At 40.4% G+C, this 25,838-nt stretch overlaps 1 protein-coding gene across 2 annotated transcripts; it reads left to right on the top strand.

Annotated features, from left to right (window-relative positions):
• The first annotated feature begins 670 nt into the window (after positions 1-670).
• Positions 671-20,369, top strand: MED27 (mediator complex subunit 27). 2 transcript variants are annotated; one of them, XM_070091187.1, is made up of 7 exons: positions 701-1,107; positions 2,054-2,198; positions 2,783-2,910; positions 3,692-3,785; positions 9,286-9,393; positions 12,026-12,145; positions 20,208-20,369. In XM_070091187.1, exons 1-7 carry the CDS (start codon positions 914-916, stop codon positions 20,340-20,342), a joined length of 924 nt encoding a protein of 307 aa, XP_069947288.1. In that variant the 5' UTR covers positions 701-913; the 3' UTR covers positions 20,343-20,369. The 2 variants fall into 2 exon arrangements, with proteins under 2 accessions (XP_069947289.1, XP_069947288.1); XM_070091188.1 differs by lacking the exon at positions 9,286-9,393 and having other exon boundaries at positions 671-1,107.
• The last annotated feature ends 5,469 nt before the right edge of the window (positions 20,370-25,838 follow it).

Genomic DNA, 25,838 nt, shown 5'->3' with positions numbered 1-25,838 from the left:
ACAGTCACGACACTTCCTATTATGAAGTGAGGCCTGTATTAATCCTTAGGCCGCCGTGAGCACCAATTTCCTGGTCCCATGTTTTCACAGCCTCTTAAACCTATTCAAAACACTGCCGCCTCTCCCATGCCCCGAGTCGACCTCTACCCCCGCACATCCGCGCATGCGCAAAGGGAACTCTTGGTTCTATTCTATTTTCAAATACATTTTTGACCATATCGACACATTAAACATCTATTAGGCACTATAGCGTTGGAAAATTAAAATATTTTCCACAATGGGTATGGCACTTTGGTAGCGATGGATTCAGCACGCCGACTGCGGTAATAACTGCAGCACACCGCCTTCCCTGCATATATAAGGGAGGAATGCCAATAGATCCCTGGCTGTCTTCAAGAGGGAGCTGGACAGACACCAAAAGTTAGTTCCTGACCAGCCAGGCTGTGGTTCGTACGTCGGATTGCGTGCAAGCAGCAGTAACAGCCTGGTTGATCAGACCCTGATAAACCGCGAGGGCCTCGGGGGCATTAACCCCCGAAGCACCCTTCGGGTATACCCTAGCCTGGGGGGGTCAAGAACAAAAAGGCTCAATACCGTGACTGGAACAATACACAAATAACCCGCACAAAGGAGATACAAGCTCTCGACAACGTTTCAGTCTGACTTGGACCATTTACAAAGTCACACACTTCAGAAAGTTACTGTGACTTTGTAAATGTTGCTGGTAATTTGCGAATTATTCCGGGAGGTAATGTTATCTTTTATGAATCCAGTACAGCGCTGTATAGCCTCTGTGGCTTAGCGCTTCTTGTTGATTATAATAATAATATGAATCCAGTGCTCCGGCGGCCGGGTTCACACGGTCCTCGAACTGCTCAGTCTTAATACCCAACAATAACATCAACAGAGAAACATGGCAGCAATGGAAGGACTGAACGTCGATACTCTCACAGTAACTCTCAACACGCTCAGAACACTAAGGAGCAGTGCTACACTCTTTTTTAAAATAGTGTCAGAGGGAGCTAAAGAAGATAATCTTACTGAAGGGCAGAATAATTTTTCAGAGAGAGCAATGAAGGTTATGGCTGATGTCAAGACTCACCTGCGGTTAGTTTAAATGTTTCTGGTTCTTGAATAATATAACCATGACAGTCAGTGACACAGGACCCGGTATGGTAAGTAAGTTTTTATCCAGGTACACGTAAATACAGTACGAGGGGGGGAAGTGAACACAATTTTGTAGTACTTACAGCTGTATGACACTTGTAAGTTTAGCACTGTTGATAATAATGTGGTACCTACAGTAGGTGGTCAGGCCTAAAACACCTTTTATTTTATAACCAAGGAATGAAATGGATTACCTGCACATGTCAAAGACTAACCTAGCATGAGCCAGTTCAGGAAGAGAGCTAAAAGGTACCTAATGAATGAAGCTACGGAAAGCTACCTAATGAATTTAAACTATAGAAAGGTACCTAATGAATGAGGATACAGAAAGGTACCTAATGAGTGAAGCTACAGAAAGGAACCTAATGAATGAAGCTACAGAAAGGTACCTAATGAATGAAGCTACAGAAATGAGGAGAGTAATTTCTTGTATAACTAACATTCATGTACCTGTTATTGTAAGCTGATCTTCTCTTTAATATTAATGTAAATAACTCGGTTTCCTTTATTCCTGTAGTATCCACTTTTATTGTAACTGATTTTCACACAGTTAAGTTACTTAGCTGGTTTAACTTTTAAGGCTATAATCATGTAACTTACTTTTAGGCTTTAAATAATAAGATATTACAAGGACCCCAATGGAAATAGGCCACTTTGACTTTTATTTGGGGTTATCCTAAGTATATTATTATGTAAGATAAGTGTACTTATGTGGACCTGTACCTAAGTAAACTTACATACTTAATTTTTTATTAGTGTTTGAACCTTTTATATACGAGTACAGTAAACAATTATGTAATGTCAAAAACTTAGACCACTTTTTGTGGTACATAATTTTAGTTAATAATTCAGCAGAAAAGAAAATAAGCACTAGTTAAATTTGCAGAGAGTTGGAGACACAAGTGGCAGGCCTTAGTCCACCATCAAACCCGGTAAATCTGGGCAACACAGGGCTCCTCTCCTTGGATCCCACACCAGATAAACTGCCACTTTACTACCAGCTGTTGGACTGTTACACATGGATGGAAAAGGTAAGAGTTAGCCAAACTTACTTTTTTTACAGAGAGATATTTGCGAGACAATTAAATTCACGTACTGGTATATTTAAGAGCGTAAGTTCAGGGCTTTTAGCCTGTCTTTACATCAAAGATTCCTTATAGAGTGAATTAATTTTCTCATTCTTTGTACTGTATTATTTTCCAATTCATTTATATCCATTCTCTAGTATGGAAACCAAAACTGTGCTGCATAATTCAAATGAGTCTTCAGTAATGATGTTTAGAGCTGTAGGATAACCTGTTGCATATGCATCTTAATATACATCCACTCACTCTATTAATCTTATTATGGACACTAAGGCACTACTGCCATATCTTGAGATATCCATTTACCATAACTCCTAAGTCCTTTTCATATTCTGTATGATCAAGTTTTATATTTTTTTGGTTTAAAGGTGCCAGGGTTATTTTCATTTCCAAGAACTAGGACTTTGCACTTTCCCCACATTGAACCTCGTGTACCACTTCTCATATTTCACTTAGTTTTGTTGTTACTGTATAAGGTAAAAAAAATATAGTGAGTTTATATTTTTACTAATGATCTTCTGTATCAACAGGTTCACTGTTACTCTACAATAATGCACTCTCTCTTCTCTGGAAATAACCTCAAGAGGTCATCAATATCATCACCTTATTCTGCTAAAAGGAGACGACCTGTTCAGTTAAACCATAATGTACCTCAACAGTAAGACAACATGTGTACTGTAATTTGTTTTCTCGATTGTAAGGTGAATTTTTAAAGGGTTAGCATTTGTAACAGATTTTTAAGTCATTCCTCAAAATTTATAAAAAAAAAAAAATTCTTTTGAGGAAAGTTCTTTTGCACTGAAACAAATTTTTTGACATTTTTCAATGTTTTTGTAGCTTATGTTTCATCTGGATGGTATTACAAACCAAAAAACTATCAAGAGACATTAGAAACAACCATATATAGAATAATAGAAAAAAAAATAATGTTGGCAGTGACAATTCTGAATTGCCGCACAAAATGCTTAGTCATGCTTGGACGACTGGATAAAAGCAAAAATGTAGTTGGGCATAGGTATGGTAGCGAAGATGAGTGTAGAAATTATAGAGACATTTGTCTGCCAATCTTGCTCTATACAGTAATTGCTTTTGTTTTATCTGTCAGATTTCTTGTAAAATTTTCATGAATACCAGAGTGAGTTTTAGATTATAGAGGATGGTATAGTATATTTATTAATAAAATGAAAGATAATGAGACAAATAAGCATTAGTGCTCACATATTTTTTGTTTATTACATAGTTGTCATAGAAATGCACAGAACAAAAAATACCATTCATGGACACATGGTGAAATATGTCATTAAAAGGAGTTCATAAATCTAAAGCTGAACACCACAGCAATACTTTTGATGTCTTTGTCTACAGTTGTGCATGTTACACTATGTACTATATGATTGAAATATTGTCTTTGTCATTAATTTAGACTTTTGATATTACAGGCAAGTGGATGGAATAATTCAAAGTATTAACCAGATGTTTCCAGACATGACGCTAAACCTGTCTCGACCGTTTGGTAACAATGCTGTAGTCCAGGTATCATTTTTTTTTTTCCTTTTAAAATCTTTTAAATAACTTTGAGCACTTTTACTAATTAAATATACTGTATATACAGTAAATGTTTATTCAGGCTAATATCATATAAAGGTTTTGGTGCATTAATTTTGTGCAGCAGTACAGGTACAACATCGATTTTCTGGAGCCTTAGGTTCCAAAGCCTTTCCGGATTACTGATTTTTCCGCCTTGAGAGAGCGTAGTATTCCTTGGTCTTGGGTTTGGGTAACTGACATTCATTGGTAATGCCACATAATTACTTGCAGGAATGCTGTACTGGTCATCACCCTGTGTGCTTTGATTGGGTTTGTGACGTCACTGGCCAGGCTGTGGGCAGGAGGGATCATAGAGCTAATAGCTCTCCCACTTGCCAGCTCTTGTTTGATAAAACAAATGCATTAATGTGCTCAATAATAATATATTGGTAAAATGAATACTGTTGTGAGACACATACAGAAAACAAAGATGGTGTTCCTTGCAGAATGTGAGTAAGTTAAATTTACACCAGAACTCTGGCTTACCATTCTTGGATCTATCATCCATTGCTGCAAATGCCTTTTTTTCTTGACCTTGCATGTGTAGTGGCACTTAAATGTCTTCATAACTCCTTGATCCAGTTTGTTAAAGATGTAATTTTGGGTGGTAAATGTATTAGGTTGGTAGACAGCAACCACCCAGGGAGATACTACCGTCCTGCCAAGTGAGTGTAAAACGAAAGCCTGTAATTGTTTTACGTGATGGTAGGATTGCTGATGTCTTTTGTCTGTCTCATAAATATGCAAGATTACAGGTATGTCTTGCTACTTCTACTTACACTTAGGTCACACTACACATACATGTACACATTTATGTATACACACTCATCTGAGTTTTCTTTGATTTTATCTTAATAGTTCATGGTCTTATTACTTTAACTTTTATATCCATGGGGAAGTGGAATAAGAATCTTTCCTCCGTAAGCCATGCGTGTTGTAAAAGTCAACTAAAATGCCGGGAACAATGGGCTAGTAACCCCTTTTCCTGTAAAGATTGCTAAAAAGAATAAGATGAAGAAAATTGTCAAAGTGGAAAGTCTGAATGTGCATGGATGTTGTGCAAATGATAAGAAAGAGATGATTGTGGATGTTATGAATGAGAAGAAGCTGGATGTCCTGGCTTTAAGTGAAACAAAGCTGAAGGGGGTGGGAGAGTTTCAATGGAGAGGAATAAATGGGATTAGGTCAGGGGTTTCAAATAGAGTTAGAGCTAAAGAAGGAGTAGCAATAATGTTGAAAGGATAAGCTGTGGCAGGAAAAGAGGGACTATAAATGTATTAATTCAAGGATTATGTGGAGTAAAATAAAGATTGGATGTGAAAAGTGGGTTATAATAAGCGTGTATGCACCTGGAGAAGAGAGAAGTGTAGAGGAGAGAGAGAGATTTTGGGAAATGTTGAGTGAATGCGTGGGGAGTTTTGAATCGAGTGTGAGAGTAATGGTGGTTGGGGATTTCAATGCTAAAGTGGGTAAAAATGTTATGGAGGGAGTAGTAGGTAAATTTGGGGTGCCAGGGGTAAATGTAAATGGGGAGCCTTTAATTGAGCTATGTGTAGAAAGAGATTTGGTAATAAGTAATACATATTTTATGAAAAAGAGGATAAATAAATATACAAGGTATGATGTAGCGCTTAATGAAAGTAGTTTATTTGATTATGTATTGGTGGATAGAAGGTTGATGGGTAGGCTCCAGGATGTACATGTTTATAGAGGGGCAACTGATATATCGGATCATTATTTAGTTGTAGCTACAGTTAGAGTAAGAGGTAGTTGGGAAAAGAGGAAGGTGGCAACAACAAGTAAGAGGGAGGTGAAAGTGTATAAACTAAGGGAGGAGGAAATTCGGGCGAGATATAAGCGACTATTGGCAGAAAGGTGGGCTAGTGCAAAGATGAGTAGTGTGGGGGTTGAAGAGGGTTGGAATAGTTTTAAAAATGCAGTATTAGAATGTGGGGCATAAGTTTGTGGTTATAGGAGGGTGGGGGCAGGAGGAAAGAGGAGTGATTGGTGGAATGATGAAGTAAAGGGTGTGATAAAAGAGAAAAAGGTAGCTTACGAGAGGTTTTTACAAAGCAGAAGTGTTATAAGAAGAGCAGAGTATATGGAGAGTAAAAGAAATGTGAAGAGAGTGGTGAGAGAGTGCAAAAGGAGAGCAGATGAAAGAGTGGGAGAGGCACTGTCAAGAAATTTTAATGAAAATAAGAAAAAATTTTGGAGTGAGTTAAACAAGTTAAGAAAGCCTAGGGAAAGTATGGATTTGTCAGTTAAAAACAGAGTAGGGGAGTTAGTAGATGGGGAGAGGGAGGTATTAGGTAGATGGCGAGAATATTTTGAGGAACTTTTAAAGGTTGAGGAAGAAAGGGAGGCGATAATTTCATGCACTGGCCAGGGAGGTATACCATCTTTTAGGAGTGAAGAAGAGCAGAATGTAAGTGTGGTGGAGGTACGTGAGGCATTACGTAGAATGAAAGGGGGTAAAGCAGCTGGAACTGATGGGATCATGACAGAAATGTTAAAAGCAGGGGGGGATATAGTGTTGGAGTGGTTGGTACTTTTGTTTAATAAATGTATGAAAGAGGGGAAGGTACCTAGGGATTGGCGGAGAGCATGTATAGTCCCTTTATATAAAGGGAAGGGGGACAAAAGAGATTGTAAAAATTATAGAGGAATAAGTTTACTGAGTATACCAGGAAAAGTATACGGTAGGGTTATAATTGAAAGAATTAGAAGTAAGACAGAATGTAGGATTGCAGATGAGCAAGGAGGCTTCAGAGTGGGTAGGGGATGTGTAGATCAAGTGTTTACATTGAAGCATATATGTGAACAGTATTTAGATAAAGGTAGGGAAGTTTTTATTGCATTTATGGATTTAGAAAATGCATATGATAGAGTGGATAGAGGAGCAATGTGGCAGATGTTGCAAGTATATGGAATAGGCGGTAAGTTACTAAATGCTGTAAAGAGCTTTTATGAGGATAGTGAGGCTCAGGTTAGGGTGTGTAGAAGAGAGGGAGAATACTTCCTGGTAAAAATAGGTCTTAGACAGGGATGTGTAATGTCACCATGGTTGTTTAATATATTTATAGATGGGGTTGTAAAAGAAGTAAATGCTAGGGTGTTCGGGAGAGGGGTGGGATTAAATTATGGGGAATCAAATTCAAAATGGGAATTGACACAGTTACTTTTTGCTGATGATACTGTGCTTATGGGAGATTCTAAAGAAAAATTGCAAAGGTTAGTGGATGAGTTTGAGAATGTGTGTAAAGGTAGAAAGTTGAAAGTGAACATAGAAAAGAGTAAGGTGATGAGGGTATCAAATGATTTAGATAAAGAAAAATTGGATATCAAATTGGGGAGGAGGAGTATGGAAGAAGTGAATGTTTTCAGATACTTGGGAGTTGACGTGTCGGTGGATGGATTTATGAAGGATGAGGGAAAAATGGTGAGTGGTGCATTGAGGTATATGTGGAGTCAAAAAACGTTATCTATGGAGGCAAAGAAGGGAATGTATGAAAGTATAGTAGTACCAACACTTATATGGGTGTGAAGCTTGGGTGGTAAATGCAGCAGCGAGGAGACGGTTGGAGGCAGTGGAGATGTCCTGTTTAAGGGCAATGTGTGGTGTAAATATTATGCAGAAAATTCGGAGTGTGGAAATTAGGAAAAGGTGTGGAGTTAATAAAAGTATTAGTCAGAGGGCAGAAGAGGGGTTGTTGAGGTGGTTTGGTCATTTAGAGAGAATGGAGCAAAGTAGAATGACATGGAAAGCATATAAATCTTTAGGGGAAGGATACGGGGTAGGGGTCGTCCTCGAAAGGATTGGAGAGAGGGGGTAAAGGAGGTTTTGTGGGCAAGGGGCTTGGACTTCCAACAAGCGTGCATGAGCGTGTTAGATAGGAGTGAATGGAGACGAATGGTACTTGGAACCTGACGATCTGTTGGAGTGAGCAGGGTAATATTTAGTGAAGGGATTCAGGGAAACCGGTTATTTTCATATAGTCGGACTTGAGTCCTGGAAATGGGAAGTACAATGCCTGCACTTTAAAGGAGGGGTTTGGGATATTGGCAGTTTGGAGGGATATGTTGTGTATCTTTATATGTGTATGCTTCTAAACTGTTGTATTCTGAGCACCTCTGCAAAAACAGTGATAATGTGTGACTGTGGTGAAAGTGTTGAATGATGATGAAAGTATTTTCTGTTTGGGGATTTTCTTTCTTTTTTGGGTCACCCTGCCTTGGTGGGACACGGCCGACTTGTTGAGAGAAAAAAAAAAAACATGATCTGCAGAAACGAGGGAATAGGTCGGGTTTGAACCCCTGGCAAGCGAGTCATAAAACTCTAGGTCAGTGTGCAAGCCCCCACCTGTTCTGTGGTCTTTTTGCAATCATGTTACTATTTCGACAATCTGCACATTTGAGTTCGAAGACTAAGATTTAAGGCTGGCTACAGGAATTATCATGAGTGAGAAGAACCTTGAGTGCAAGGCTCTTTTGGGACACTTAGTTCTGCAGGATTAAAATAGTGCTTGAACTTTAGTTTTTTATGCTGCATTGTTAGACCACCAAATATCAGGCAAACTGGCTTTCACTTTACCTTTAAATCAAAGGAAGTCTCTGCAAGTTAAGGTAGCATAGGCTTGCACTTCAAATCATTTGTTCCATTTTTTTTCTTCCAGCATAACCATGTCTTGTCAGTATTTAGTACTTGTTCAGGATTATAACCCTCAGAAATAATTTGCTCAAGCTCAGCATGGAAATTTATCAAGTCAGTTTGATGAGCTAACTTTTTCCTGTTCCTAATATTATTTTGTAACCAGTTACAGCGTATACATCACCCAAACCATCTAGCACTAAATGTACACAGCTGTGAAAGCTTTCCTTCTTTCACACACAGCTTAATAGTAGGATATTGCTTTTGTGTACTATCTTAGCATAAAGTCAGGGGGGCACCATTCACTGTTGTCTCCTCACTCCACACATTCATTAACTATTCTGTGTTATTTAGCTGTATCAACTTGTGTGTCATTTTTTTCAGCAAGCTGCAGTTAGGATTTCTCATTACAACTCTTATGTTCTTTTCTGCACCTAATTGTTTGAGTGGTTGATTCTCTGAGACCAGTGGAGTGTGCAAATTGCATCATATAAATTATCTCTCAGTGGATCTAAAACCTCATTGTGTTTTAAACTATCAATGTTTCAGGCTTAATTTTCTTCTTGGCACCTCGAGTATCACCAATATTTATTTTGGGTGCCATTGCTAATAACCAGAGAAGAGATGAAATGATGAATATCTCCAAAATCGTTTGATAAAAACACTGAATAAGGCATGCAGTGCTCTTAGAGTGTAGATGCTTGGCTGGCAATACAAGGGGTGACCTGTTTTGCATGAAACTAAAATTTACTATACGTATATAAAATTAAATTCAGGGTCAATTATGTATTGCAGGTGACTCTAGGCCGTGTGTTGAGAGCTGTGGTGACATTCAAAGGAATACTCATTGAATGGGTCGTTGTCAGAGCATACAATGAACCTTTACTTGATGAAGATGGCAAGGTAGATACTCGTCTATTCTTGCACCATGACAGAATAAGTGTTATGATATGAATGATTCCTTATTTTTGCCACTTCATTGCCAGACATATTGTGACCCTCTTACCTATTTATTTTTTGTAGTTAAATATATTACTGTTCTAGGTAGTAGGCTGGTAGACAGCAACCGCCCAGGGAGGTACTACCGTCCTGCCAAGTGATTGTAAAACGAAAGCCTGTAATTGTTTTACATGATGGTAGGATTGCTGGTGTCTTTTTTCTGTCTCATAAACATGCAAGATTTCAGGTACATCTTGCTACTTCTACTTACACTTAGGTCACACTACACATACATGTACAAGCATATATATACACACCCCTCTGGGTTTTCTGGTATTTTCTTTCTAGTTCTTGTTCTTGTTTATTTCCTCTTATCTCCATGGGGAAGTGGAACAGAATTCTTCTTCTGTAAACCATGCGTGTTGTAAGAAGCGACTAAAATACCAGGAGCAAGGGGCTAGTAACCCCTTCTCCTGTATTACTAAATTTGAAAAGAGAAACTTTTGTTTTTCTTTTTGGGCCACCCTGCCTTGGTGGGATACGGCTGATTTGTTGAAAGAAAAGAAAAGAAAATATATTACTGTATAGGTTTATGTAATATACCTTAAACCAATATAAAGGGCTCTGATGGCCTGGTGGTTAAAGCTCTCGCTTCACACGGCGAGGGCCTGGGTTCGATTCCCAGCCAGAGTAGAAACATTGGACGTGTTTCTTTCCACCTGTTGTCTATGTTCCCCATCAGTAAAATGGGTACCTGGGTGTTAGTCGACTGGTGTGGGTCGCATCCTGGGACACTGACCTAATTTGCCCGAAATGCGGAACATAACAAGGGACTTTCTATATAGTAGTATGTCATTGTTACCAGCTAGGACTGTATACCCTGTACATGTACTTGTAGTAAAATAAATATATTATTATTATTATTATTATTAAAGAAAATAGCATTTGTAAATTTAAGGTACAGACGCTATCCTACTTACGAACATTCGAGTTATGAACATTTGGACATACGAACAGACTAACGTGTTAGTTAAAGTTTCATTCACAGTACTTCCGCAAATCCGAATTTTGAGTTACCTTTGATATACCTTTGAAGAGTTTCGAGAGTTTTTCTACTCTCTGAGCCTGGCCATGGGAAGGCTCATCTGGTGCTTGCCTAGTCAACCAGGCTGTTGCTGCTGAAGGCCCGCTGCCTCACATATCCATCACAGCCTGGTTGATCTGGTTGAGTTGTCTACCTTCTGCATAGTATGATGTTTTGGAAGGCTTTGTGTCCACAATTTGTCAACAGCATTGGAAGGCATTATGTCCACAATTTGTCAACAGCTTTGAGGGCTTTGATCCGGCAGAGAATGCAAAAGATATTGTCACCAGTCTCATTGGCCAGAGTGAGAAACTTCATCTGGACCTAAAGGAAGAAGATTTTGAGGAGCTGTATGAGGCACAATCTGAGGAGCTGACGAATGAAGGTTTGATGGAGCTGGAAGAGATGCAGCGTAAGGAAGAGCAAGAGGAACAAGATGAAACTGTTCCTTCTAAAAAGTTTGAGACGAAAATGATGGCTGAGGCATTTTCTCTTATAAAAAGAGGTCTCCATATGTTTGAGCTTCAAGACCCCAATATCAAGAGATTCTCGAAGGTTTCAACTGGTGTTAACAATTCTATCTCATGCTAACGTCTTCTATATGACGAGAAGAGAAAAACGGTACAAACTTCCTTAGACAAATTCTTCAGACCAGTGCCTTCTACCTCAAAAGCCTCTTCAAATGTTGATGAAACCCAGGCTTACAAATCCCTGACTGACGAAGCATTTGATGACAAAGTGTATGAGGTTGACGACCCTCTCCCCCAGTAGCCCAACACAACCTCCGATCTTCCTCTCATCCATTACCTCAAGTTTATTGTACCGGTTAAAAAGGTAAGACTTTTTATTACAGTATTTGTTATTAAAATATGCTTTAGTATTAAGAACCATACATTACTGATACTGTACAGTATTGTCTTTAAGTTTTCAATGAACAACGGCACCAAGAGAGAACAATAATAATAATGATAATAATATTAAAAATAATAATAACAGTCATAATAGAAAAATGGCAAAACAACTTACGAGCAATTCAAGATACGAAAAGCCTTCTGGAACTTAACTTGTTTGTAAGTTGGGGGGCGTCTGTACTATATATCAAGTTGTAAAGTACAGAATAAAATATTTCTAGCATTTGAGAAATGTGTGAAAATTAGCTTCAGCTATAATAGTTGGTCTGCTTAAACCCTCTTATAGATGATACAGTAAAATATTCTATCGTTATTACCTGTTGTATAGGTTTAGCACCTCAGCGTGGATATAGTAATACACACTAAAAGGAAGAAAAGATGTGGGACAAATAATAGACAACCAAACTTGGAATGTGTTATGTTTTTTTTATGCTCATCCTTTTCCTTAGTAATTTTTTTTTTTTTACTTCAGCCACATTAAATGCAGGGTAAATTTGGGACTTTATTTTTATGAAAAAATGTAACCCAAAGTAAATAAATTGTGAAGACTACAAAATTTATTCCAGTGTTAATATTCATTATATCATCTTTCTCTCTTTAGGTTGACCTGTACACGTCATCCCAGTACAAAGTGTTTCAGAAGGTGACAGATAATGCTAATGCTGCCATGTTGAATTTCTGTTCTTCAGGATTTTCCGACCTAGCCGTCCGCTCTTTTTTTGTGAGTACATATCTTTATTTCTTTTTACACTGTGTGGAAGTTTACTTATGGCTAAGTTTTATTATATCTTTAAACACCACAACATTAGGTTGGATCTCTGTGTATGGATACCTTCCTCTCTCGTTTTTCTTTGGGATCAGGTATTCCATATGACTCAGCTTCTATTATCCTGCATCCAAGTTGATCTATGGTTCTCCTACAACTCCAGCTCATGCCCTTGGTATCATATCATAAGTGGATCTTAGCCTAGATCATATCCACTGTATCACAGTTCTTGGGGGCTGCAATATGGTTCAATCCAGGTCATCTATCTTTTGCCATCTGTGCTTGCTTGCTCTGATGGTTGATCTGTCTCCTGGGTCTAAATTCTTTGTGGTTCAGGACTTTGTAGTCACCTCTTTAACTAAGATTAAATGGCTTTGGCTGCTCCTAGTGGTTATTAGAGTTTTAGTTTTTTGTAAGGTATGATTAATTTCAGGATTATGTACCTTACTAGTGCTAAATATTTGTAGTTTAAAGTACAGTGGAACCTCGTTTTTCGTGTGCCCCAGTTTTCGTAGGATTCAGTTTTCGACGACTTTTTTCGTTGAAATTTTGTCCCAGTTTTTGTACATCCGCTTGGTTATCGTAGAGTTGAAAATGGTCCGTACCAAACACATCCGCAAATCGTCCGTACCAAACACGTCCGGATGACTCAGCCCCTCAGCAAAGTTTTGTGGAGAAATATCACCCAAACAAAGATGTTGCAAGCCATGTCTGCAACATGTTCAATGACATTGCCTTGTCCCATTTTAGGCAAATCTTAGAGACACTAAAAACAGACCTCTCTGGACAGATTTTTTGTGCAACAGGGGTACAGTGACCCTCCAGCTGGTCCTAGTGCCAGTAAAAGACAAGGAAGGGCAGTAACCTTGGATAGGGCCTTGATACCTGAAGTCCTTATGGAAGGGGATTCCCCTTCTAAACAATACCCTCTCCTCCTCCCTCTTCCCTCCTCACCATCTTCCATATGCCATCAAGAGTCTTCAGTACAGGTAAAAGTGATGTTAAATATTCATTTATCCATTTCATTAGTCATTTATATTTATTTCTCATTGTTTTCTGTATGTAAAACTATAGTTATTCTCTGTGAAATGTATTTTTTGTTAATATTTTTGGGTGTCTGGAAAGGATTAATTGGATTTACTTTATTTCTTACGGGAAATGTTGCTTCAGTTTTTGTACGATTCAGTTTTTGTCAGACTTTTTAGAATGGATTAATCATGAAAACTGAGGTTCCACTGTACCAGGTGGCTACTGTACTGTGTTATGTTCTACGTACCTTGTTAAATTATTTCTGCTGTGTGCGAAAGCTGTATGTTTTTTTAAATTTATTCATGTGTGTAGTATTTAGACTTATAATCTATTTGTGATAGACTTTTTTTATAATACGTACAGTAAGTCCTCAACAACGTTTCATTATAATGCTCATGAGGAAAATTTTTTTTCTTGGCTGGGACCACTGCCTTTGTGGAATTTGCATGTTTGTTTTAGAACTGCATGTTGGTGGGAGGTGCTCCTTACAATTTTTGCCTCTTTCTTTCTTTCAACACACCGGCTGTATCCCGCCGAGGCGGGGTGACCCAAAAGGAAAAATGAAAGTTTCTCCTTTTACATTAATAATATATACAGGAGAAGGGGTTACTAGCCCCTTGCTCCTGGCATTTTAGTTGCCTCTTACAACACACATGGCTTACGGAGGAAGAACTCTGTTCCACTTCCCCATGGAGGTAAGAGGAAATAAACAAGAACAAGAACTAGAAAGAAAATAGAAGAAAACCCATATGCTTGTACATGTATGTGAAGTGTGACCTAAGTGTAAATAGAAGTAGCAAGATGTACCTGAAATCTTGCATGTTTATGAGACAATAAAAAGACACCAGCAATCCTACCATCATGTAAAACAATTACAGGCTTTCATTTTACACTCACTTGGCAGGACGGTAGTACCTCCCTGGGCGGTTGCTGTCTACCAACCTACTACCTAAATTTTTGCCTCGTAAACATTTATTCCTTGATTTAACCTTGTTGTAACGAATGCTAAAGGTGCCCTGTGCACCCTTGATGACTCACGAAATCGTAATGACACGATTGCAAACAAACCATACCCCGGCCGGGATTGATGTTTATATCAATTAGCCTGTGGTAAAATTGGTTTTGTTTTAAGTCATTTTACTTTAAAGTTGCAATGTCCAAGAACATATCGATGATATTAAGTGAGAACTTACTGTACATTACTTTGCTCCATGTCAAAGTTGAAAAGAATCCTTCCTCCATAAGCGATGTGTGTTGTAAGAGGTGGCTGCAGTGCCGGGAGTAAGGGGCTAGTAGCCCCTTCTCTTGTATAAATTATTAAGTGTAAAAAGAAGAAAAACTTTAATTTCTTCTTTTTTGGGTCACCCTGCCTAGGTGGGAGATGACCAGTGTGTTAAAAATTAGAAATTGTACAAATGTAAATCATCAGATCATTATTAATGCCATTAATGTGCATTGTTTTTATGTGCCTGCAAAAGAAATACAGTACGTAATAATAATTTACAGTGGTAAAGCCTACGTGGCAGAATGTACCAGATTTATCATACGAGTGAGTATATTTGTATCATAATCATAGGATGAGCTAAGCCCATAAGTCATATGGCTTCTTGGGAATGAGCATAATCATGTTGGATACGAGGAAGAGGAGGGTATACCTGGAGAGGTATTCAGGGGCCTACACCCCCGCGGCCTGGTCTGAGACCAGGCCTCGTGGTGGATCAGGGTCTGTCGAGCAGGCTGTTACTTCTGGCTGCATACAAACTGACATACAAACCACAGCCCGGCTGGTCAGATACTGACTTTAGGTGCCTGTCCAGTGCCTTCTTGAAGACAGCCAGGGGTCTATTGGTAATCACCCTTATGTATGCTGGGAGACAGTTGAACAGTCTTGGGCCCTGGACACTTATTGTGTTGTGTCTCAGTGTACTCATGGCACCCCTGCTTTTCATTGGGGAATGCTGCATCTCCTGCCGAGTCTTTTGCTTTCATAGGGAGTGATTTTCATGTGCAGGTTTGGTACTAATCCCTCTAGGATTTTCCAAGTGTATATTACCATGTATTCCTCTCACCTGCATTCCAGGGAATTCAAATCAGTGGCCTTCAACCATTCCCAGTAATTTAGGTGCCTTATCATACTTATGTGTACAGTGAAAATTCTTTGTTCACTCTCCAGGTCAGCAATTTCACCTGCTTTGAAGGGGTCGAGTTAGTGTACAGCAGTATTCCAGCCTGGAGAAGGAAAGCAATTTGAAGAGTTTTGAAGGTTCTCATTATCCATTTTCTTGGCAGATGCAGTAGATACATTGTTGTGGTCTTTGAGGGCGAGGTCCTCTGACATTATCACTCGCAGGTCCTTCACATCACTCTTTCGCTCTATTGTATGGTTAGAATTTGTTATATACCTTGATTCAGTATTAATTTTCTCAAGTTTTCCATATCTGAGTAGTTGAAATGCCTCTTCATTGAACTTCATATTGTTTTGAGTGGCCCAATTGAAGATTTGGTTGATGTCCGCTTGGAGTCTTGCGGTGTCTTCGATGGAGGACACTATTATGGCAACCAAGTGTCATCTGCAAAGAATATGGGTGCCTACCAAACCTAAAAACAACATTCTGACATCTTAATAAGGACACTCTGTACATTAGGCAAATATTGGAGTATGCAGCACCAGTTTGGAACCCACACCTAGCTAAGCACATAAGGAAACTAGAGAAAGTGCAAAGGTTTGCAACAAGACTAGTAATGAAGCTAAGGCGTATGTCCTGCGAGGAGGGGTTAAGGGAAATCGACCTGATGATACTGGAAGACAGGAGAGATAGAGGGGATATGATAACAACATATAAAATACTGAGAGGAATCAACAAGGTGGACAGAGACAGATGTTCCAGAGATGGGACACAGGAACAAGGGGTCACAGTTGGAAGCTGAAGACTCAGATGAATCACAGGAATGTTAGGAAGTGCAGTGGAACTCTGGATTTTGTCCCCACCAGATATGGTATGATTCGGATTTCGGCCACTTTTTTCAGCGAAATTTTGCTCCGGATTTCGTACCTTGTCCCGGAAATCATCCATATCAGACATGTCCGCCTGCCCAGGATGTCGCCACTCATGCGTACGTGTCTCAGTCTGGCTCTGTAACTGGTTGAGTGAGCATTCATTCAAAACATTTTGTAATAATCCATTGTTTTTTGTGCTTGTTTATTGAGTGTGATTGCAAAATAAGCCACCATGGGCCCAAAGAAAGTTCTTAGTGCCAGCCCTTTGGTTAAGAAGGTGAGAAACACGATAGAGCTCGAGATTGTAAAAAAATATGAAAGTGGCGTATGTGTGGCTGAGCTCGCCAGGATGTATGGCAAGTTCAAATCAACATTCAGTTCCATCCTGGCAAAGAAAGTAGAAATCAAGGAAGCAGATGTTGTGAAAGGGATAAATATGCTAACGAAACAGAGATCATAAACAGTCAAAGATATGGAGACGTTGTTGTTGGTGTGGATCAACGAAAAACAGTTAATAATGTTGTGGAGTCAATCATTTGTGAAAAGGCAAGGCAGATGCACGTGGATCTTGTAAAGAAAATGCCTGGAGCGAGTGCTGCTGTTAGTGAATTTAAGGCCAGCAGAGGCTGGTTTAACAGATTCAAGAAGCGTTGTGGCATACGCAGTGTTGTAAGGCATGGTGAGACTGCAAGTTCAGACAAATGTGAGGCCAAAGAATTCGTTGATGAATTCAAGGAATATGTAGAGGCTGAAGGATTCGTCCCCCAATAAGTCTTCAGTTGTGACGAAACAGGCCTCTTTTGGAAGAAAATGCCGAAGAGGACCTACATCATGCCTATGAAGGATAGGCTAACTCTTTCATTCTGTGGTAACACTAGTGGGGATTTCAGAGTGAAGCCTTTACTGGTGTATCATTCTTAAAATTCCCGAGTGTTCAAGAAAAACAATGTTGTCAAGAGTAAATTGTGTCTGATGTGGAAAGCTAATAATAAGGCATGGGTCACGAGGCAAATTTTCATTGGCTGGGTCCATGAAGTGTTTGGCCCGAGTGTGAAAAAATACCTCCTGGAAAATAAATTGCCATTCAAGTGCCTTCTGGTACTGGACAGTGCTCCTGCTCATCCTCCAGACTTGGAAGACCAATTCTTTAGGGACTTCAGTTTTATAACAGTGAAGTTCTTGCCTCCTAACACCACTCCTCTCATCCAGCCCATGGACCAACAGGTCATTTTTGACTTCAGAAAAACTCTTCATGAAAGCAGTGTTTCAAAGGTGCTTTGAAGTGACCTCTGATACTGAATTGACCCTAAGAGAGTTCTAGAAGAATCACTTCAGTATCCTCCATTGCACAAGTCTTATAGGTAAGGCTTGACAGGGAGTGACTTCCAGGACTTTGAACTCTGCTTGGTGAAAATTGTGGCCAGAATGTGTCCTCAGCAAAGATTTTGAAGGGTTTGAGGCTGACCCTGTCGATCCTACACCTGTTGTGGAATCTATTGTGGAATCCATGGGGGTTGGATGTGAGTGGCCAGGATGTTGAAGAGTTGGTGGAGGACCACAGGGAAGAGCTAACCACTGAAGAGCTGCAAGACCTTCATTTGGAACAGCAACAGACTACAGCTGAGGAAATTGCTTCAAAGGAGGAGAAAGAGAGAGGGGAGAAGGTGCCTTCCTCAGTGATTAAGGACATTTGTACAAAGTAGAATGAGGTGCAAACTTTTGTGGAAAAATATCACCCTGACCAAGCTGATACAAGCCGTATTTGCAACATGTTCAGTGACAATACTTTGTCCCATTTTAGGCCAGAAACAGAGCTCTCTGGACAGATTTTTAGTGCAATAGGGGTCCAGTGCCAGTAAAAGACAAAGAAGGGAAGTAACCCCAAATAGGGTTCTGATACCTGAAGTCCTTATGGAGGGGGATTCCCCTTCCAAGCAGTAACCTCCACTCCTCCTCCCTCTCCCCTCCTCACCGTCCATACCCCAACAAGAGTCTTCAATAAAGGTAAGTGTGATGTTAAATGTTCATTTATCCATTTCATTAGTCATTTATATTTCTCATTGTTTTCTCTATGTAAAACTATAGTTATTCTTTAAAATAAATTTTTTTGTTAATATTTTTGGGTGTCTGGAATGGATTAATTGTATTTACATTATTTCTTATGGGAAATATTGCTTCGATTTTCGTCTGTTTCGGATTTAGACCATCCTTCTGGAACGGATTAAGGACAAAATCCAGGGTTCCACTGTATTTCTTCAGTCACAGAGTTGTCAGGAAGTGGAATAGTCTGGGTAGTGATGTAGTGGAGGCAGGATCCATACATAGCTTTAAGAAGAGGTATGATAAAGCTCATGGAGCAGGAAGAGTGACCTAGTAGTGACCAGAGAAAAGGCAGGGCCAGCAGCTGTAACTCGGTATCTGCAACCACAGCTAAGTGAGTACAACTCTCTCATGTCAGATGCTGTATAGTCCTTGTGGCTTAGCGCTTCTTTTTGATTATAATAATAATCTCATGTCAGATATGAGGATGAGGAATAGAATGAGAGTGAGTACAGTGGACCCCCGGTTAACGATATTTTTTCACTCCAGAAGTATGTTCAGGTGCCAGTACTGACCGAATTTGTTCTCATAAGAAATATTGTGAAGTAGATTAGTCCATTTCAGACTCCCAAACATACACGTACAAACGCACTTACATAAATACACTTACATAATTGGTCGCATTCGGAGGTAATCGTTATGCGGGGGTCCACTGTACTGTGCTTTTCGGTGCAGAACCTTTCACTGTAGCTGCCTCAGACTTTACTGTGTTCTAGTTGTCAGGAAGTTATAGATCCATATTCAGTGGAACCTCGGCTTTCGTGATTAATTCGTTCCAGAAAGTCTGACGAAAACCAAATTGTGCGAAAACTGAAGCAATATTTCCCATAAGAAATAATGTAAATCCAATTAATCCATTCCAGACACCCAAAAATATTAACAAAAAATACATTTTATAGAGAATAACTATAGCTTTACACACAGAAAACAATGAGAAATAAATATAAATGACTAATGAAATGGATAAATGAACATTTAACATCACTTTAACCTTTATTGAAGACTCTTGTTGGCATATGGAAGACAGAGGAGGGGAGAGGAAGGAGGAGAGGTTATTGTTTGGAAGGGGAATCCCCGTCCATAAGAACTTCAGGTATCAAGGCCCTATCCAGGGTTACTTCCCTTCTTTGTCTTTTACTGGCACTAGGATCAGCTTGAGAGTCACTACCCTTGTCGCACAAGAAATCTGTCCAGAGAGGTCTGTTTCTGGCATCTCTTTAAGATTTGCCTAAAATGGGACAAGGCATTGTCATTGAACATGTTGCAGACACAGCATGCAACAGCTTTATTAGGATGATATCACTCCATTTTGCACACGTCCTTAATCACTGAAGAAGGCATATTCGAAACTTTATTTGGCCCCATGGTGGTTCATTTAGCAGTTGCACTCAATAAACAAGCACAAAAACAATGGGTTATTATGAAATGTTTCGGATGGACGCGCGGGGTAATGGTCGCTCAACGAGAAACAAAGCGAGACTGAGTCAGAACATGTGGGATGTTTTATGTGGGCGTGGACAGGCGGATGCATTTGGTACAGCGGACCATTGTCAACTACAAAAACCAAGTGGATGTACGAAAACTGGGACAAAATTTTGATGAAAAAAGTCGTCGAAAACTGAATCCTATGAAAACCAGGGCATACAAAAACTGAGGTTCCACTGTGCCAACTTTTCCTGTTATTCCTTTATCACTCATTATGTGCGCTATTACACCATGGTCACACTTGTCCAGGTTTTTGCCAGCTACAATGCACCCTCCTCCCTTCTCCCTTCAAGGCTAATGAGTGGTTCATATGGTAATATAATATTATATGCAAATGAAAAATTTGAGATAAATATAGATGAGTGTAACATGTATGGTTAATCTGGTATATTTTTCCCATTTCAGACATGGCTTCATAGCTTCGTATCTCTCTTCACAGATGTTTGCAAGAGATGCAATAACCATCTCCATAATCACATGCCACCAACATGGAGAGAATTTCGAACACTAGATCCTTTTCATGAAGAATGTAAAGCATGAGCTTTATTAAAATATGCAATAGTTCTATTATGTTTATTAGTACAATTTCCCTCTCAAGGTTTTGTGAAAAAAACTGCATACCATATATTTGCAGTTTATTTGCATTATATGATAAAAATCACAAAATAGAATTTTGTTTTGGGTCTAGAAATGAATTTCAAGATATGGTTGTGCCATATACATTTACAGTAAAGTATAATACTGTTTTGTATAAGTTTCTGCATTGGGAGCCCTTGGAGACCCACCTGGAACAGGTCATGCCCCATTCACAACATCTCTTGGTTCTCAGGCCCCAGCAAGGTTCATCCCACATCTTTCACTCATTGAGGCCCCTTCACATCACTTGTCAAGATAGTTTTATTTTGCCTGATGGCAGGAAGCCCGTCATCTTTTGTTCTTGCCTGTGCCATTCCTGCTCCTCTCTGTGTTGGATGCTTTTGAGTTTTTCATCTGCTGAACTATCGACCTACCTTTTAACTTTATGAACCTCCTCTGTGTGCTTGGTGTGCTTTCATCTGCCCTACATGTTTCTCCTATGTTGTGTATTGGATTTTCCCTGTGTTCCTGTGGGGCCCTCAGGTGCCTTCACTTTTGCTTCTCTACAGTGAGGTCGTCATTCTTTACTTCTGGATTTCAGGGCCTTGCTTTCTCTACTCTTACCATGGGCTCTTAATCCTTAAGACTTTGCAAATGACACTTGCTCTTTTGCTTTGGGCTTCACTGGCCCTGTTTCTCAGTGTGAAGGATTTAGTGGCACAAACCATTCTGTGCCTTCCATTATAGGATGCCCTTCTCATCTCTGACCTTCCTCCTGCACACTTGCAGGCTCTGTGGTTCATCTCCTGCAGCTAAATTCTGGCACAGTAGTTATAACCAAATTGTTCTTGGTCATGTGTTTCTTCAGAATTTGACAGGCAGTGTTCTGACCTGTTTTCCTTCTCTGCATTGGTTGTGCTTCCTGTGGGTATAACCCAAAAACTTGCAGCCGGTCTGCTGTGCTCCATGCTTTATTTGCATGCCTGCCTTAGGTATGTCACAGAATAGTTGGGGTTTGAACCCATGGCCTATGATTTTTAGGACACTCTTGCCATGGGTTTAAGCCCCACCCATTCCCTGATTTGTTTGCAATCATGTTTTAAAGTGTCAAGAGTCTTACATTAGGTATTTAATATTCCTCCATTTCTCTTTGATAATCTTGGGGTCCCATTGTTGCTTTACTACAATACAGTGCATCTTCTGGGAATGACCTTAGCTGTCCTCCAAGCACTGGTATATAGTATTGTACTCTAGTCTTCTTTAGCTACTCCTCTGTTGTCCTGCTTTTTCTTCCCAGTACTGTCTTCATTTCTCTTCTGATCTTCCCTTCAGCATGTGATGGCACCAAGTTCTTATTTCACATTGTAAGTTGCTCTCAGGAAGTCTTACCCCCCATTCTACGGCTGCATCATCTGTTCCATGGTACAGTATTTGTTATGATTCCAGGTGAATTTTCTCTACTTCCACAGCAGAAAACATTTTAATTAGAAAATTACGATTCTGCATTGGGCCTTAACGATTAAGGCTTTGTGTCATTTAGTTTTAAAAGTCTCTCAAATTTCTTCATGGGTGGTTACTTTAGTTCTGATTTCTCAAATCTGGCATTACAAATTTTGTCTATTTTTTTACATATTTGTCTCGATACTACATTCACTATTAGGTTTGTAACCATTTGTCTAATCTCGAAAAACTAATAAAAATAATGTCAAATTTTCTTATATATTTTTTAACTGCTTATTTTTGGGTGATGTGTCTGAAATGATTCAGTACAATCATTTCAAACTTTTAAGGCTTTGACTCCATACAATTAGTAATAACTGATTAATTTTGGAGTACTTTCCTTAATTTTTGAAAGTCTACATAAAAGTATTATGTGCATTAAGATCACAATAAATGAGTGATATCTTAATATACAGTGTGACCACTGTGAAAAATAGTAATATTTCCAACATTCCTGTGATTTCTCATTTTATCAGGGAACATTATTATTATTATAATCAAAAAGAAGCGCTAAGCCACAAGGACTATACAGCGCTGCAGGGCAGGAAGGAAGCGAGGGCATCAGGTGGCAAAAGGGAGATGGATGAGCAACAGGTTACGGATAACAGCGGGGCAGTGGATGGTGAAAGGGTAAAGGGCAGCAAGAGACTGAACCAGAAAGGGCTGAGGGGAGTGCGAAAAGTATCATCAGAGTTTGTGGAGTAAATCAGTCGTTGTCAAGAAGTCAATGAGAGAGTCAGGATTAAAGGAGGGTCCATCAGCAAGAAGGGAAGGTAAAGAGAGAGTAGGAGAACGAAGACGACGTTGGAGGTAAATTCTGCGTGCTCGTTGATAGAGAGGGCAGTCTAACAGAATGTGGCTAATCGATACTGGAACTTGACACTGCTCACAGAGAGGAACAGGGTGCCTCTCCATGAGATACCCATGAGTAAGACGAGTGTGGCCAATGCGAAGGCGGGAGAGAGTGGTCTCCCAACCTCGGCACTGATGACAAGAAGACGGCCAGTAACCTATGCTCGGTTTAATAGAATGAAGTTTGTTACCGAGCAGAGTTGACCAACGTTGTTGCCAACGGGTGCGAAGGTGGGTAGCTATTGCAGCAAAATAGTCCAGAAATGGAACACCTCGATAGGAAATTGGTAGGTCATATACTGCTGACCGCGCAGCAGTGTCTGCCTGTTCATTGCCCTGTACGTCGACATGACCAGGGACCCAACAAAAAACAATATCTTTATGTTTGGTAGAGATACGGCGTAGCCAAAGTTGGATACGGAGAACTAGGGGATGAGATGTATCAAATTTTCGTATAGCCTGTAGAGCACTAAGGGAGTCTGAGACTACTACAAATGATGACACAGGCATAGATGCGATACGAATAAGTGCTGCAAGAATGGCATACAGTTCAGCAGTAAAAATGCTAGCTGAAGATAGTAAATGCCCTCGTACGACGCTGTCCGGAAACACTGCTGCGAATCCGACGCCGTCTGAAGACTTAGAGCCATCTGTGTACACAGCGGTGGCATGAGAATGAGAGTGGAAGTGATCAAGAAAAAGAGAGCGGGAAGCCACCGTAGGCAGTTGAGCTTTCGAGCAAGGGAGTGAGAAAGAACAGACCCGAACAGCTGGAACTTCCCAGGGGGGTAGGGAAAAGTGAGATGCTACATGAACATATAAAGGTGGTAACTGAAGGGAAGACAAGAGTGAAAGTAGGCGAAGAGAAAAGGGACGGAGCAAACAGGGGCGGCGAACGAATAAAGAATGTCTACTAATATCGGTGACCATTCTATAAATGGAAGGATTGTGTAGATCGTGAGAGCGTACATAGTAACGAAGGCAATGGGCATCACGGCGATCAGACAAGGATGGAACATTTGCTTCTGTATAGAGGCTCTCAACAGGGGAAGAGCGAAAAGCACCAAGGCACAAACGTAAGCCTTGGTGATGGATAGAGTTAAGGCTAGAGAGAGTAGCAGGAGAGGCCGCGGAATAAATCTGGTCGCCATAATCGAGTTTCGATAAAACGAGGGCTGAATGTAGGCGAAGCAGAGTTCGACGATCAGCTCCCCAGGAAAGATGAGCAAGGGTTTTAAGAAGGTTTAGCCGGCTGTGACAAGTTGCCTTCAGAGAGGTAATGTGAGGTTTCCAGGTTAACCGACGGTCAAAGAGAAGGCCTAGAAACCTGACTGTATCACGTTCGGGGATACGGGAGCCATAGAGATACAAAGGATGATCGGAGATAACAGAGCGTCTAGTGAAAGTAATTTGGTGAGTTTTGGTACTTGAAAATTTAAACCCATGTGTGGTGGCCCAAGTGGAAACACGGTCGACCGCATGCTGGAGAGAAACTGCAATAAGGTGACAGTCAGCGCCTGCACAAGCAATAGCGAAGTCATCAACATAGAGTGATGACCAAATATTGGGTGGAAGAACAGAGGCCAAATCATTTATAGCAAGGAGAAAAAGTGTTGTGCTTAGAACACATCCCTGAGGGACACCTTCAGCTTGGACGAAGTCCGGGGAAAGAACATTATTGACTCGAACACGGAAATGTCTGTCAGTTAAAAAGTTCTTAAGGAAGGATGGTAGATTGCCTCGGAGGCCTAAGGAATGGGCCTGGGCCAAAATATTATACCTCCAAGTTGTGTCATATGCCTTCTCAAGGTCGAAAAATATGGCAATAACTGAGTGATTATTCGCAAAGGCATTACGAACATACGTATCCAAGCGTAGTAAGGGGTCTATGGTAGAACGACCCTTACGAAAGCCATATTGACTAGCGGAGAGACTGTTGCGAGTCTCTAAATACCACATTAAACGTCGATTTACGAGGCGTTCCATCACTTTGCAAACTGCACTTGTAAGAGCGATGGGGCGATAGTGGGAGGCATCATGTCCTGTAGTACCCGGTTTGCGGAAAGGGAGAACAATGGCAGATTTCCACAGCTGGGGAAGAACTCCTTGTGCCCAAATAAGATTGAAGAGGTGTAAGAGGACTACAAGGGCTGACCGATGTAAATGTTGTAACATACGAATATGAATGTCATCAGGCCCAGCTGCCGATGATCGGCAAGCTGAGAGCGTTGCCTCCAGTTCTTGAAGTGTAAAAGGCACATTATACTGTTCTTCTCCGAGAGAAGAAAAGTCCAAGGGTACTAACTCTCTGGCAGACTTTGAGGAAAGAAACGAGGGGCATAGATGGAGCCCTCGGGAAATACGGACCAGATGTGTGCCAAGTTCAATGGCAACGTCGAGAGGGTTTGCTATATCAACACCAGTGACCCGTAGAACAGGAGCCGGGTCAGGAGAGTATTTACCACTCAATTTCCTCACTTTTTTCCAGACTGCACTCATAGAAGAAGCAGAGGTGATGGTGGAAACATAGTCTCGCCAACAAGTGCGTTTAGCTTCACGGATGACACGGCGAGCGATCGCACGCTTCTGCTTAAAATCAACAAGTCTCTCAGCGGTTCTATTGTACCGGTACCTGCCCCATGCAGCACGTTTCAAACGTACTGCACGAGCACAAGCAGGAGACCACCAAGGCACGCACTTCTGAGAATGCCTGCCTGAGGTTTGGGGTATAGAATGAGAAGCTGCGGTATAAACTGATGTCGAGAAGATGTGTAGGAGCTCATCAATGGAGGATGAAGAAGGAACCTCACTAAAAGCAGTGAGGTGTGAGTAAAGATCCCAATTTGCCCGATCAAATTGCCAGCGAGGGCTACGGGAAGGTGGTGAATAGTAAGGAGAAGTAAGAATGATCGGAAAATGATCGCTGTCATGTAAGTCTGGTAGAACAGACCAGGTGAAGTCTAGTGCAGTGGAGGAAGAGCAGACTGATAGATCGATGCAAGAGAGAGTATGAGTACGAGGATCAAAATGGGTGGGAGTACCCGTATTTAAAACATGGAGGGGGTGAGAGGCAAGAAAAGCCTCCAACTGAATGCCACGTGAGTCACA

This window comes from Cherax quadricarinatus, chromosome 34 (assembly GCF_038502225.1).
Source record: "Cherax quadricarinatus isolate ZL_2023a chromosome 34, ASM3850222v1, whole genome shotgun sequence".
NCBI lineage: Eukaryota > Metazoa > Arthropoda > Malacostraca > Decapoda > Parastacidae > Cherax > Cherax quadricarinatus.
Note: the sequence above shows the minus strand (reverse complement) of the source record. Positions and strands in the feature narration are given on the sequence as shown.